The 14,435-nt window shown below is 39.6% G+C and overlaps 2 protein-coding genes across 2 annotated transcripts; one reads left to right on the top strand and one right to left on the bottom strand.

The window, feature by feature from the left end:
• Positions 1–303: 303 nt before the first annotated feature.
• ppp2caa (protein phosphatase 2 catalytic subunit alpha a) lies at positions 304–6,706 on the top strand. Its single transcript, XM_058408341.1, has 7 exons — positions 304–718; positions 2,093–2,302; positions 2,437–2,610; positions 3,542–3,631; positions 4,180–4,341; positions 5,368–5,486; positions 5,923–6,706. Exons 1-7 carry the CDS (start codon positions 617–619, stop codon positions 5,993–5,995), a joined length of 930 nt encoding a protein of 309 aa, XP_058264324.1. The 5' UTR covers positions 304–616; the 3' UTR covers positions 5,996–6,706.
• A 1,839-nt stretch (positions 6,707–8,545) lies between these two features.
• On the bottom strand, positions 8,546–11,836 carry snrpg (small nuclear ribonucleoprotein polypeptide G). Its single transcript, XM_058408343.1, has 4 exons — positions 11,696–11,836; positions 11,427–11,449; positions 8,943–9,067; positions 8,546–8,768 (listed from the first exon to the last, which is right to left on the bottom strand). Exons 1-4 carry the CDS (start codon positions 11,725–11,727, stop codon positions 8,718–8,720), a joined length of 231 nt encoding a protein of 76 aa, XP_058264326.1. The 5' UTR covers positions 11,728–11,836; the 3' UTR covers positions 8,546–8,717.
• Between the last annotated feature and the right edge of the window lie 2,599 nt (positions 11,837–14,435).

Raw genomic sequence — 14,435 nt, 5'->3', positions numbered from 1 at the left:
ACGATTTAATTGCTATTCATTTTGTTATAGATCAGTTCAGCTCAAGTGCTTTATTAGTGAACACTCGAATGAATGAAAACACACATCACACACATTACTTTCATACTATCTGGATTGTTAACGGGGTTTTTTTTTTTATTCATATTTGTGAAATGAAAAATAACACCCACGTTGAACAGAGGGTTAAATCAATCCTGACTGAAAATAACATATTTCCAGACAGGCTTGCTGAATCACAACGTCAAGGAGAAAATACTGCACAACGCGATGAAACGCGTCAGGTCAGTTGAACGCTGCTCAGCTTCCTCTTCGCTTCCTGCGCGGTGCAGGCGCCTCGGACTCGCAATCATCGGGGTCTAATTCTGTCTTTCTGATATAATTTTAGCGCTCATGTCGAACTCGTAAATTATTTTCGGTACCTTAGGATAATTCTGCACATATCTATACAACAGAGTCGATTTGAATCGTCGCTCTCTCTATATTTTTTTAATCGAAGAAAGACCCGGATGAAGCGAGACCCGGTTTAGTTTAGTTAGCCAACGAAAACACACACATTCTCCACCGAAATATTCTACATTAACGATTCATTTTCTTTTCGTGATTTTATTTGGTGAGTATGGATGAGAAGGTGTTTACAAAAGAACTGGATCAATGGATCGAGCAGCTGAACGAGTGCAAGCAGCTGTCGGAGAACCAGGTTAAATTTTTATGCGAGAAAGTAAGTATAATCTCTCTCATAATCCATGAAGTGTCTTAATTACTTATTATTTTTAATCGTAAGCACGCCTTTTTTTTATTCCTCTTTACTGCGGCTTAAATTAAAACGAGTTACTATAGCTACTGGATGTTCGAGTCTGAAGATGGCGGCGGTGAGGTCTATTTTTATTGGCCGCCAGTCTTACCTAGCCGCCACCTCATTGGTTGCCGTGCCACCTTTGGGTGACGCTGATTGGCTGCTTCCGAGTGCACTGCAGGTAGCAACCAGAGCTCGCGGGGTGTGTCCGCTGTAATGGCGCCCGTTGTCAGGCAGACGCCTAAACATACCCGAAAGAAGTTTCGTTTATTTCATCGATTGTGGATTATTTCAGTCTTGGACTTTAAGATTTGCTTTTACAAAAAACATTTGAGTGAAAATATGTAGTTATTACCGCGCTGGATAGGAAACTGCGTGTCAATGAAACAGTCTTTTGTTTACCGCGATGTGCAAAAGTTTACGCCCCCTTCATTTATTTTGTGAGGAAATGTCTCTCATAAAATTCCTCTAAACACACATTTCAGAGCAGGAAAAAAGTTTGTGATCAATCTCTTGGACTTAAATCTGTAACATTTCCCTGATTATAAATGTATGTACACTATATCGCCAGAAGTTTTGGGACACCCCTCCAGACACCTGAGTTCAGGTGTTGTGTTCCAGGGGTTGGACTCGGCCCCTTAGTTCCAGTGAAAGGAACTCTTAATGCTTCAGCTTCATACCAAGACATTTACATTGGTCAGACATTGGTCAATTTGGGGATGACCCCTTCCTGTTCCAACATGACTGCACACCAGTGCACAAAGCAAAGTCCATAAAGACATGGATGAGGGAGTTTGGTGTGTAGGAGCTTGACTGGCCTGCACAGAGTCCTGACCTCAACCCCATAGAACAACTTTGGGATGAATTAGAACAGAGACTGTGAGACAGGTCATAACTGGGACGTCTTCCTTTACATGCACATGAATGTAATATGGAGTTGTCCTGCTCTTTGCAGCTATAAGAGCTTCCACTCTTCTGGGAAGGCTTTCCACAAGATTTAGGAGTGTGTTTATGGGAATTTTTGACCATTCCTCTAGAAGCACATGTCACTGATGTTGGACGAGAAGGCCTGGCTCACAGTCTCCGCTCTAATTCATCCCAAAGGTGTTCTATGCGCTTGTCTTTGGCGATAACTTGTTAAAAGTTTCACATTGACTGTGTGAGGAAATCATACTTAGCTAGATAGGATTTAGACATCTCTAGGAAGAATGATTTTATTTTATTTACTACAGTGGATGTCCAGTCAATAAGTAAATTATCTCATACATAATGTCACATCTTTATTCGTCTGGTTGCCAGGCTAAAGAGATTTTATCAAAGGAGTCCAATGTTCAGGAGGTGCGTTGTCCAGTCACGGTGTGTGGAGATGTCCACGGGCAATTCCACGACCTCATGGAGCTTTTTAAGATCGGCGGGAAATCACCAGACACCAACTATCTCTTCATGGGCGACTATGTGGACCGAGGCTACTACTCTGTAGAGACCGTCACCCTCCTAGTGTGTTTAAAGGTAAAGATTGGTTATCTTAATATAAATATTTCCAGATTATAAGAAAAAAGCTTCTTAGTTTTACTGTGTTTTATCATTAGTTAAGTGTCACTGATCGTACATGTGTAAAGGAGCTCAGTTTTGTATTTCCTCAGGTTCGATATAGAGAACGAATCACCATCCTCAGAGGGAACCACGAAAGCAGACAGATCACACAGGTGTATGGCTTCTACGACGAGTGTCTGAGAAAGTACGGAAACGCAAACGTTTGGAAATATTTCACCGACCTTTTTGACTACCTTCCCCTCACTGCCCTGGTGGACACACAGGTAACATGATTACATCTCCGGTGCACTAAAGAAAAAAAATGATTATTCGGTTTCAGGGAATGCAGTTAACTCTGTGTCAGGTTGAAACTTTAGGCATGAAAGAAGCCTAGACTACATGTTGTTCGGCAGGAGATTCAGCCAAGAGAATGTAAATTCATGCTTATGAGACAGTAAAAGAATCAGATGATCTAAACTGACAGGAAGCTAATGAGTTGAATTGTTCTCGTTGTGGAGTTTATATCATTTATTCCCAGTTTAAAGACAAGGAGGAAGTTTTTCCTTCCTTAATTTTTGTTATTTACATGTTTGATCTTGGTTATATTGGGCGAGAGTATGTTATCTGCTGCAACTGCTTACCTCGTAATTATACAAACACAAGAAGTGAACAGAGGTGATGGTTTTGTTCTGGACACTTTATTTTTCCTAGATAGTGCTAGTTGAGGTAGGTCTACAGCTATAGGTCTGTTGGTATCAGTGGTATGCAGAGTTTTGTTGAAATTGGTCCCCAGTGAGAAATCGGAGAGGTTTTGCTCTTTCACCTGGTACTTGTTAACATTTCTGTGAAAAATATTTTATTTTAGACATAATTATATACTCAGACTTAAGCCACATGCCCAGCTATATACTACACAGAATAGTTTGGGCATGTGGTTTGGGACACAGCCCTCAGTTCTGTCTGAATGCGTATTGTCTTTAATAACTACAACCAGAGAGGATCTATTAAAAAGAAAACATCACTTTTAAGTCTGTTTGCTTTAAATGTTAACAAATGAGGTCCTATCGTTGTTCAAGACTCTGACCTTCAGTTTAAGATGAGATTAAGATCAATATCGGTGTACAGTTACACCTTTCACATCTTTGCGTTTGAGGTTCGCAGTTATTTTTGGACTCCATAATCACAAATCTATTTTTATTTTTTTTTTTTGTGTAGATTTTCTGTCTCCATGGAGGACTGTCTCCGTCCATCGATACCCTGGATCACATTCGAGCTCTGGACCGCATCCAGGAAGTCCCACATGAGGTCTGATTCAACGCCAACTGTTCTACAAAACCACAGAGAGATTTCTAGTGCCATTTCTTCCCCTTCAGTGGTTACAAGATTACAGACACGTTCTCATATGAGTGTGACCTGCATTTAATTGTAGAAAGTCGATAGTGATGGAGAACATTTTGCGTCTGCAATGGAAAGTCTGGCTTTAGAGGGTGTTTATGTCCATGTCAGAATCATGCGAATTTATTAAAAAACTAAAACATTCACATCTACTCACAAACTCGAGACTTCTATATTCTTAAGAGCTGTAGGAGTCGGCTTCATAGTTTAACGGATGTTTTTATTAGATCCGAGATATCGATAGGATTTAACGTGATTTTTCTCCATACAAGAAAGCAAAGTCGTAGCTAGCTACTAGATACCGCAAACCTTATATCCATTTGTTGCCATAGTAACAAGTCTCAGATTTGAACATGTTAGAACAGACCGTAAAATTAGGGTGTGCTTTAACCTTATTGTAAATTAAAATTCTTGTTTGTTATAATTTAACCCCCGCCCCATGGCTGTATGATTGACAGGGCCCCATGTGTGACCTGTTGTGGTCAGACCCTGATGACCGCGGTGGCTGGGGGATTTCACCCAGAGGAGCTGGCTACACGTTCGGCCAGGACATCTCAGAAACCTTCAATCATGCCAACTCTCTGACCCTGGTGTCCAGAGCTCACCAGTTAGTCATGGAGGTAAACGCAGAGAAGAACCACACTGGACACACTTTTGTGATCGTATAGCAAGTCCGGTTTGTAATTCTGAGTACTAAGAGGCACAGTGAGCTTACCTTTAACACAATAAGTGTGTAGTACTAACCCAGATACACTCACACACACCTACACACACAAATACATCTCAGTAACATCACGTTTTTATAGAAATGTTTCCAAAAATGTCGAGTAATCACATTAAGGGAACTTTAGCTGCTTGTCACATGAATTCAAGACTTCATAAATGTCACACAAGGCCAAAAGTATGTGCACCCTGATGATCACACCCATATGTAGTTCTACTCCAAACCCAGAAGCACACAAATGTATAGAATGCCTTTGTGTGATGTAGTTTCACAATTTCCCTTCACTGGAACTAGCATGACGATGCCCCTGTGCACAAAGCACAGAGCTCCAAGAAGACATGGTGTAGAGGTGAAGGTTGATGAATGTGGAAGATCTGGAGTGTCCTGCACTGATCCCTGACTCTCACTCAACTCCACTGAACACCGTTTTGGAATGAACTGGAGCCTCATCTACATCCTGAACATCAGAGTCTGATTAAATTAGCTGTTTTCAGTAGCTGATTAAATTCACACAATATCTGGTGGAAAACCTGAAGAGAAGAGAAGAGTGGAGTTTATTATAACAGGAATGAGATGTTCAACGGGTGCACAAACTTTTGGTTATATAATATGTGAATGGGAATTCTTGTACAAGTCATTTTAATAGTAATTATAGAATGATATAACATTAGCGTGTAAAATCACACTGAAGCACGGATGAAAGAAATGTGAGGAGTTCCAATGAGCTGAATGATAAAAATCCCAAAGTCTTGGTCAATATGACAGCCTGGGTTTTATTTATATATATATATATATTTCCAGATTTTCTTTTTCTCTTGAGTTTAGATGTTATGAATTATGACGCGATGTTTATATTTGCCAGATCTGATATTGATATTGGAGTTTGTTTGTAGAGAGTCTGATATTTTTAAAACTCTTACAGGGCTACAACTGGTGTCACGAGAGGAACGTCGTCACGATCTTCAGCGCTCCCAATTACTGCTACCGCTGCGGCAATCAGGCGGCCATCATGGAGCTCGATGACACGCTCAAGTATTCATTGTGAGTGTAAACTGATGTCACTTCCTGTGCTCCTGGACACTGTTTGTTTATTAATTCAGATCAATTATTATTTGTTTAACACATCGAACAGTGCAGATTTATATGAATAAAAGAAAAATCAGCATCAGGACATTAAATTATAGAAAGAAATATAATAATATAAATAAATTTATCCTTATCATTTTTAATGATGTGCCCTTTAGGTGAGAAAAGAATGATAAACTTAGTGTTTATAATATAATGTAGACAATTTAAGTTTTAACAACCCAGAGCCCTTAACCACTTCAGCTACCACCACCGTAGATATCATGACTAGTCTGAAGTTTTACTAAATGAACTTTTCTAAAATGAATAGAAATAGTGAATAAAATCCAAACTTATTCGAAGCCAAGAGACTTGTTAAGCCGGCTTTAACACCACCTCTGCTTGTCCTTAGTTTGCAGTTTGACCCGGCGCCAAGAAGAGGAGAACCGCACGTGACCCGCCGGACCCCTGACTACTTCCTGTAACGTCTCTGTGCCTGATGAAGTGTTCCCTCAGCATTATCCTGATCACAGACTGAACTCTCATCACCAAATCAGCTCCTGTCATTTCTCCAAATATTAATGCATCTCTCAATTGTCTATGGACCAAAATGTTTGCCATCAGCATAATGTATGGGGTTAAAAAGAGAGAAAAACACACACACACACACACACAACTTTTATCCGTTTTCCATCTACAGTGATTCAATAACGCTTTGGTTTCCTTGATATGAGCAACCGTCATGCAGAATTAAATATCCTACCAGTGTTCTTTTCAAATGTATTTTATTCTTTAGGTCAAGATGTAGGAGCTTTTGGCTGGACATTGTGAATTAAAAAAAGAAAAAAAAAATATTGCCATGCGTAGTGTCATGCCGATTCAGCGCAAACGATTCATCTTAGCCTTTCAGATGAAGGTTAATATTTTGTTTTAATAATTCTATGAAGTTGGAAAAAAAAAAAAGCACTTTTTTTGTGGTACAATCTTTCAGTGTTATCGAATTGTAGATGATTTACAGGCAGGTTCGTTTTTGTAATTTGTTCTGCATTGTTCCCAACGCCAACACCTTTGTAAAACCCAGCACTTTTTTCGTTTTAATGGAAACTGCGAGCTGTATTGCTTTTCACTATAGCAGTATGAAAATGTACACAATGTTTTTAACGCCTGAGATCTGAGATAAAGTGTGTTTTTCTGCCTGATTGTCTGCAAGAAATGTTTCTGTGTGTGTGGAAAAGTATACTAATAAGTGATAGGAAACTGCTTCCATTCTGACAAATTTGTTCCTTGTTGAATGTTAAACATTTATTTATACATTTAAATATATGCAGCTTTCCCTTCACCCAGAATGTGGCCAGTCTTCAAAAATAATGTTTAGTTTCTGACCATGCAAATATCTTAAAGGAGATCTCTCACCTGAAACCATTAGGTAAACATTTTATATGTAATAAGTTTTAGCCCCATAAAGAAAATCTGCTGATTATAGCGTAATAGGGAGAGATATGATCATTTTTGTGGCTCATTAGGGTCATAAATCTGACATCCTTTAATGCTACATACTGACCTCATGAGAGTATTCTGATGTTTAGTGTTTCCTAATCAGGGTTTCGTGAAACACCAGGACAACACTTTTACACTGGCGTTGTTCATAAGATGGATAGAACTGTCAATGCACATTAATTTAAACAAATGAGCAGAGATTTTAAACAAAACGATAACACGCTTTTAAGTAATAAATTTAGCTTTTTTCTTCCTTCAGAAATCTTACAGGAACATTAATGAAGTAAATAAATTACATTGCTGGGGTTCAACTGACCAAAAAAAAAACAACAACCCACAAATACCAAAAACCCTATTCCACACATTACAGTGTATTCTAACACAACTAATAACCAAATTTACATCCCATCCTGAGTTGATAGCAAACAAAACACTTAAACTTGGAAGATGAGGGTTGGGACCATGTGTGTGGTTAAAAAAAAAAGAAAAAAAGAAGTGATGTAGATGGCGCCATTTCTCCATTAGCAGAATGTTGCTGAGTGGCGAGGGTCGGGTTAGAGCCTAGTGCACGAGATATACACTGATCAGGCATAACATTATGACCACTGACGGGTTGATGGAGGAATAAATGACCTGGTGTTTTTTTTTTTTTGGTAGCTCACTTGTTTAAAGCTTGAACAGACTTTCTAGCTAGTATAGGATTAAAAAAATTTTTTTTTTTTTTTTAAAGAGAGCATGTTTTTTTTTATTATTATTTATGGACCAACGTGAGTAATTCAACACCACAAGTCTGAAAACAAGGGAAGATCCTTGGGAATAATTGTCAGTGGTTTGATTCAAAGATCAATCAAATGACCAAACAATTCATGTGAGTGGGGCTAAATTGTCCAAAAGGTCAACAGCGGTACATGGAAAAAAATGAATCAGGACCTAAAGAAATAGATTGCAGAATAACAAATTTCAGCTTAATCGGATTTGCAGCTCCTAAGAAAGTTTATTGAACTTAACTCCACCCCTGTTAATAACCACACCCAAATCTCAGCTTTTATTCTCAGAATCTTCTCCCAAAGAGGAACATCAACACTTGGCATGTAGGACTAATAAATTAGAGCTGTTTGAATTAATTAGGGCTAATTAGGGCATTCATTGGGGCTTCACCCCATTAGAATTAATCAGCAGGTGGCAGCCATATTGTTAGTAAATCTTAAAAGATATTTATATTTATTTCACAGGAAATACAATTTTCCTCCCTTTACAAACCTCAACAGGATTGGTATTAATTTTTTTGCTCTCGGTCAAAAGAAAATGGGACCTTAATGAAGTTTTCATGTACAAGTTGATGTCTGACAAGCAAACATAAGGGGGGAAAAAAAACAATAAATGTCCAGATAAGCGGGAGACAATGACATGACAACAATAAATATTTGTATATTATTACACAAAATCATTTAAATAAGAAGAATAAGAATTAGAGAAACCATACCATCACAATAGTACCATTGGTGCTTACCCTCCTAATAATAATTCCATAAACAGAATAAAATAAGTGACAGAGTTTATCCACCATTTATTGATTTCAAAATCATACACCTTTCAAAACATAATGAAAAAAGTAGTTCATTCATACATTACAGAGTTGCACCTGGTTCTTTATTCACAAAACAAGCTTTCAAACAAAAAGGGGGGTAAAAACGAAGGAAAAGGTCATTATCATACTCTCTCGAGAGCCTCCAGCATGATAATACTGTTTCCTCTGATGACCTGTAAGTGAACAGAAAAATCTGTAAAGAAGCTGACAAATCTAAATCATTTCATGAAAATCTTATACTACGGTCAACTCTGCTAAATAGATTACCAGAATCGTTGGCATCTTTACATAGCTGTATGTAGGTAACGTTACATGTTTAATTCTGTTAGGGACATGAGAGTACTGACCACCATGCCGATAGGGTTCTGCTGTCCACCAGTGGACATTTCAATGCAGTCATCCACCACCAGATTCATAAATGGATCAAATCCACGCAGGATGCCTTGGACATGACGACCGCCATTCAGCTTCACTAGAGTTTTAAAACAGAAAGAGAAGGATAAAATGTTTAACTGGTTCAAAACATCTTTCTTACATTTATTTATGACCACACAGCAGGACAACATTCACTAATGAATCACATACAATATTAGAATGAACACACGCACCACACCCTCTTTGATGAACTACATTTGCTTTTCCTTTGTTTTTACTCTGCAGGACGTTGTGTTGAAGAGAGACATTTATTTCTCACTCATTATACTCCCTTAAAAATGTGTCAAACTTAATAGCATTAACTAAAGAAATACACCGATTAGGCAAAACATTGTGAACAGTGACAGGTGAAGTGAATAAGACTGATCTCCTCCTCATCATAGCACCTGTTAGTGGGTGGGATATATTAGGCAGCAAGTGAACATTTTATCCTCAAAGTTGATGTTAGAAGCAGGAAAAATGGACAAGCGGTGTATCACAACTATTTTTCCCCACCTCACATAACTCATTTATGTGGGGCAGGGGTGGATCAAGTGGTTAAGTTTCTAAATTGTTGATCAGATGGTCACGGTTCAAACCCCAGCACTGCCAGTCTGCCACTGTTGGGCAACTGAGCAAGGCCCTTAACCCTCTCTGCTCCAGGAGGCCTGTATCATAGCTGCCCCTGCGCTCTGACCTCAGCTGGGATACGTGAAGAAGTCCACTGTGCTGTAATGTATGTGTAGTGGCGATAAAGACTACTTCTTCTAACTCACTCTTTCCATAACTTGGCTCCAGATTTTGGCCTTTAAGATGCTCTGTACTACTATTAAACCAAACCATATTTCACTTCTTCCTCTGACATTGTCTACTTTTAATCATCATATTAGTGCTGTAAACTTAACCTTTTATGGAGTTTTATGGGCATCAACAAATGCAAATCAGCTGTGCCAGGAGACTTGCATTCACCAACATATGCATGAGTATCAAAAAATAATCAGCATGTGTAGATTGGTTTGTCTTACGCAAATCTTTACGAAAATATGTACATGTGGTCCATCATACACTATATTGGCAAATGTTTTGGGACACTCCTCCAAATCATTGAATTTCGGTGTTGTTTTTCAGGGGTTGGGCTCGGCCCCTTAGTTCCAGTGAAAGGAACTCTTAATGCTTCAGCTTCATACCAAGACATTTTGAACAGTTTCATGCTCCCATCATTGTGGGAACAGTTTGGGGATGACCCCTTCCTGTTCCAACATGACTGCACACCAGTGCACAAAGCAAGGTCCATAAAGACATGGATGAGTGAGTTTGGTGTGGAGGAACTTCACAGAGTCCTGACCTCAACCTGATAGAACACCTTTGGGCGAGCCAGGTCAAAACTCTGCCTCAAGACGTCTGCCTTTACATGCACATGAATGTAATATGGAGTTGGCCTGCCACCCGCCCTTTACAACTATAACAGCTTCAACTCTTCTGTGGAGTGGAGTAGAATGTGTTTTATTGATGTAGATATTTTGCAGGCTTGACATAGTTGTGGTTCTTCCCCTTTTAGCAGGTGGCCATGGGTGAGTCTGGTGTGGCCAATGCGGGCACCTTGTGTACACTGTTTGGTCAAGTCTACTTGAAAAGTGAGGGATTGGTTTCCTGTGGATAGTAGGGTTAATTTCGTGTAATTTGTTGTGGGGGCAGTTGTGCCTTCCCAGAAGAGTTGAAGCTGTTATAACTGCAAAGGGCGGGACAACTCCATATTACATTCACGTGCATGTAAAGGCAGACGTCCCAAAATTTTTGGCAGTATAATGTAAGTACTTTGCCATCATGGAGAAATGCATTACATGTGAAGGGAGTTAGTATTTAACATAAGGTCAGAGTTTTCGCTTTGAGACGCATCTCATGGTGATAACCAGTGTGTTTAACATGGCTGTGGATGAACATTTTACAGTTTAACTCGGAAACCGGCTGGACAGAAGGTCTTGGTGCTGATGTGGCATACAGTGAAGGTCATTTTGGACCCTTCAGATGTACATCAAGTACGCAGGAGAGTGTGTGAAGCCTATTCTGCTGTTTCTGAATGCTCAAGCCGGCCGCACAGTTTCTTGCTGTCTTCTGATAATCTTGTTTAGATATACAAATACTTGAAGTTCAGCGTTTCAGACACTTTTCTACAGACTTCACACTACTTCAGTGTAAGAAATATTCGTCCGGTTCAAATCGGTTACAGCACTAAGTTATGATACATAAATAAATAAAAATAACGTGTGATGGATAAGGGTTAGGCTCACAGAAAGTCCATAATGTGCATTTAGGGGTTGTTTGGCTAAAAAAGTCTGGGATTATACAAACAAATAACCCACAGCAGTTAACATTAACCTGTTAGTTTAGAAGTAAATGATAGTTAAGCAGCTACTCACGCGACAGCTTCTTATCCATAAACCTGCAAAAGAAAGAGAGTAGAATTTAATTCAAACTCCAAGAACATTGCTGCTATTTTTAATATTTCTATTTTCTGAAATGAAACCAGACGATTAAAGGTTTAGTTTGAGCCCGCGGGTCAGTCCATCACACTAACCGGTCAGTTAGCCATACAAGCTAACTAAAGCTATCTAAAGGATTATGAGGGGAATCGGTTTAAAGATCACAGATAATGATTAAAACCACTCGTCTCTCTTCACATACTTACTTCTTTAACTCTGGTGGATGTGCTTTGCTCATGTTTGTGCTTTATTTATTTATTTCCTCCTCAAACGAAGACAGAAAAATTTCGTAAGAAACGCGTTTCTCAAAAGAAAACAAAAGGGAAGCACGCGCGTCAAACCGGAAGTGAGGCTCTTCGCGGGAAATGTCTGCAGCGGTGCCACGTGCAGCAGCGCAACCTGCCGTGATGGAGGGGGAACGTTATTGTTTTTCCTGCGGTGGCCGACAGGGGCGCGCTTCTGGGAGCGTTCTCAAGACACGTGCAAACGCTCATAACACGTGCGAAAACTCACGTGCAAGCGCTGCAAACACGGAAACACACGTGCAAATCAGAAACACTGCGATAAGCCATACACAGAAAAGGTACACTTATATTGCCAAAAGTTTTGGGACACCCCTCCAGATCATTGAATTCAGGGGCTGTGTTTCAGGGGTTGGACTCGGCCCCTTAGTTCCAGTGAAAGGAACTCTTAATGCTTCAGCTTCATCCCAAGACATTTTGGACAATTTCGTGCTCCCAACTTTGTGGGAACAGTTTGGGGATGACCCCTTCCTGTTCCAACATGACTGCACACCAGTGACCAAAGCAAGGTTCATAAAGACATGGATGAGTGAGTTTGGTGTGGAGGAACTTCACAGAGTCCTGACCTCAACCTGATAGAACACCTTTGGGCGAGCCAGGTCAAAACTCTGCCTCAAGACGTCTGCCTTTACATGCACATGAATGTAATATGGAGTTGGCCTGCCACCCGCCCTTTACAACTATAACAGCTTCAACTCTTCTGGGAAGGCTTTCCACAAGGTTTAGGAGTGTGTTTATGGAATTTTTTGACTATTTCTCTAGAAGCACATATGTGAGGTCAGGCACTGATGTTGAAGGCCAGTCAAGTTCCTCCACACCAAACTCTCTCATCCATGTCTTTACGGACCTTGCTTTGCGCACTGGTGTTTACATATTAGCAAACTTTGATTATTATTTGATTATAACCTGAGTCTTGTCTATATCCAGTAAGCTCTATAGCCGGTGTTCTCTCAAGCAGAACTAAGTCCAACTTAAGAGATGGAAAACAACCTCAGGTGAGATAAGCCAGGTGCAGGAGTCTAAAGCCTAATGGGATGCTGTTATTCAAAGTGCCTAGAAGTTTGTAAATCAGCATGCAGGCCCGAGGCTAGCAAGTTAAACACGGGAAGAATAATTGTGGTGAGATCTCGAGAAAAAAATGTGTAAGAAGCTGTTTAGGTCAGATCATCTGCAGAGATCTCGGATTTGTGACTTTTCGCCTCCTAAATTCCTTGCCTTTTGGGGTTTTACAGAATTTTAAAGTTAGAATTGCTATAGAATGGCAGCTGAGATTGAATTTATGATGTATTTTATCCAGGGTTTGGAAAATACGCAATTAAATCATGTTGTATGTATGAAAAGAAATTGTGAAGTATCAATGATCTGGAACCGAGGTGCACATTTAAATGAAGTAAAGTCTGTGTTGCCAGTTCGACAAATCCATTCTCTGTATTTGCATATGCTCTTTGTATTGTCTTTTCTCTGTTTGCCTTCTGGTAGGAGTCAGGAGCCAAATACAGCTTGTACTTCAGTGTACTATTCATTTCACTCCTACAGCTACAGTATTTAATCAGAAATGAGTTGCACCTTATTTAATCGGCGAAACACATGGGACCTGGATTGATTTGTTGCGATCGAGGCATTTTTGCAACCTTCCTCTCCTCCAACTAGTGAAAGCCAAAGAAAATTCCACTTCAACTTGAAATTTCAACTCGTCACCTTGAGGTAGTTTTCTCCACAGATATAAATATCTGACTCACCCCGTATTTAGAGCTCAGTTTTACCAAATACACCAATGTCTGACTGAGATCTGCTATTCTGTGTTACAGTATTGTACAGATTTTTTATTATGAACAACAGCTGCGCTGATTCCTTTTCACTTGTTTCCATTTTTCTACCCACCCAGAGGCATCTAGAGATTGTGCCAGCCTTCAGTGAGAAGAGGCCAATTCTGAGAGGATCCTGAGGCATCCAGAGATGGACCGGTGTTTCTTGTGACCCAGGTATACCCTGTTGTTATTTAAACAATTAATCACTCTGAATGTCTGCTTGTGGCATGAGCCCTGGGTTTTAACTGTGAAGATAGCATTTGTTGTTAATAAAAAAAAGGGAGCTGTCATAGGGGGAAACAGCAAGATATTCTGAAGATGTGAATAGAGAGAAAATCAAAAGAAACAAGTGGAGGAACAAATTTCAAGGGTTAGGGTTACACATCATGTGTTGCCCAGCTGTAAGGCCTTCAGAATCAATAGTGCAGGCACCCATAGCTTAAAATAAGTGGCAATTAAATTGTTACCTTAACCAAGCAGATTTCGAATTGGCATCACTGGGGCCATCTAGCAGGCATACGATTACATCAGCAATTTCCTGTCCTTTGATTGGATAATTGGAGTAGTCAGAGGCAGTGACCCGCCCATATACATTGTTTTTATATTCGCAGCGTCTCTTTTCAGATTCTGCGTCATCCGGAGATTGCAGTTTGCTGCATACGGCATCAAGAATGTCTTTTTTGAGAAAAGTAACCATAAAAAAAATGACTATTCCTTGTGAGGTGTGAAATACTGTAGCCTAATTCCTTTTTTACTTTGTTATTTAACGGTTGATTAGTATCTATTGTATTACTTGATTAGTTTACAGTATTGTGTAAAGGTCTGCCATATTTTAA

The sequence above is a fragment of the Hemibagrus wyckioides genome, linkage group LG14, assembly GCF_019097595.1.
Source record: "Hemibagrus wyckioides isolate EC202008001 linkage group LG14, SWU_Hwy_1.0, whole genome shotgun sequence".
NCBI lineage: Eukaryota > Metazoa > Chordata > Actinopteri > Siluriformes > Bagridae > Hemibagrus > Hemibagrus wyckioides.
Note: the sequence above shows the minus strand (reverse complement) of the source record. Positions and strands in the feature narration are given on the sequence as shown.

What these genes read in the sequence shown, in the direction of transcription:
- snrpg (XM_058408343.1), bottom strand. Translation starts at nt 11,727, where the DNA reads ATGAGCAAAGCACATCCACCAGAGTTAAAGAA. An exon ending in CATCCACCAGAGTTAAAGAA is followed by an intron (nt 11,450 to 11,695) that starts GTAAGTATGTGA and finishes TTTCTTTTGCAG; the next exon opens with GTTTATGGATAAGAAGCTGT. An exon ending in TATGGATAAGAAGCTGTCGC is followed by an intron (nt 9,068 to 11,426) that starts GTGAGTAGCTGC and finishes TTAAAACTCTAG; the next exon opens with TGAAGCTGAATGGCGGTCGT.
- ppp2caa (XM_058408341.1), top strand. Translation starts at nt 617, where the DNA reads ATGGATGAGAAGGTGTTTACAAAAGAACTGGATCAATGGATCGAGCAG. An exon ending in CTGCCCTGGTGGACACACAG is followed by an intron (nt 2,611 to 3,541) that starts GTAACATGATTA and finishes TTTTTTGTGTAG; the next exon opens with ATTTTCTGTCTCCATGGAGG. An exon ending in TCCAGGAAGTCCCACATGAG is followed by an intron (nt 3,632 to 4,179) that starts GTCTGATTCAAC and finishes TATGATTGACAG; the next exon opens with GGCCCCATGTGTGACCTGTT.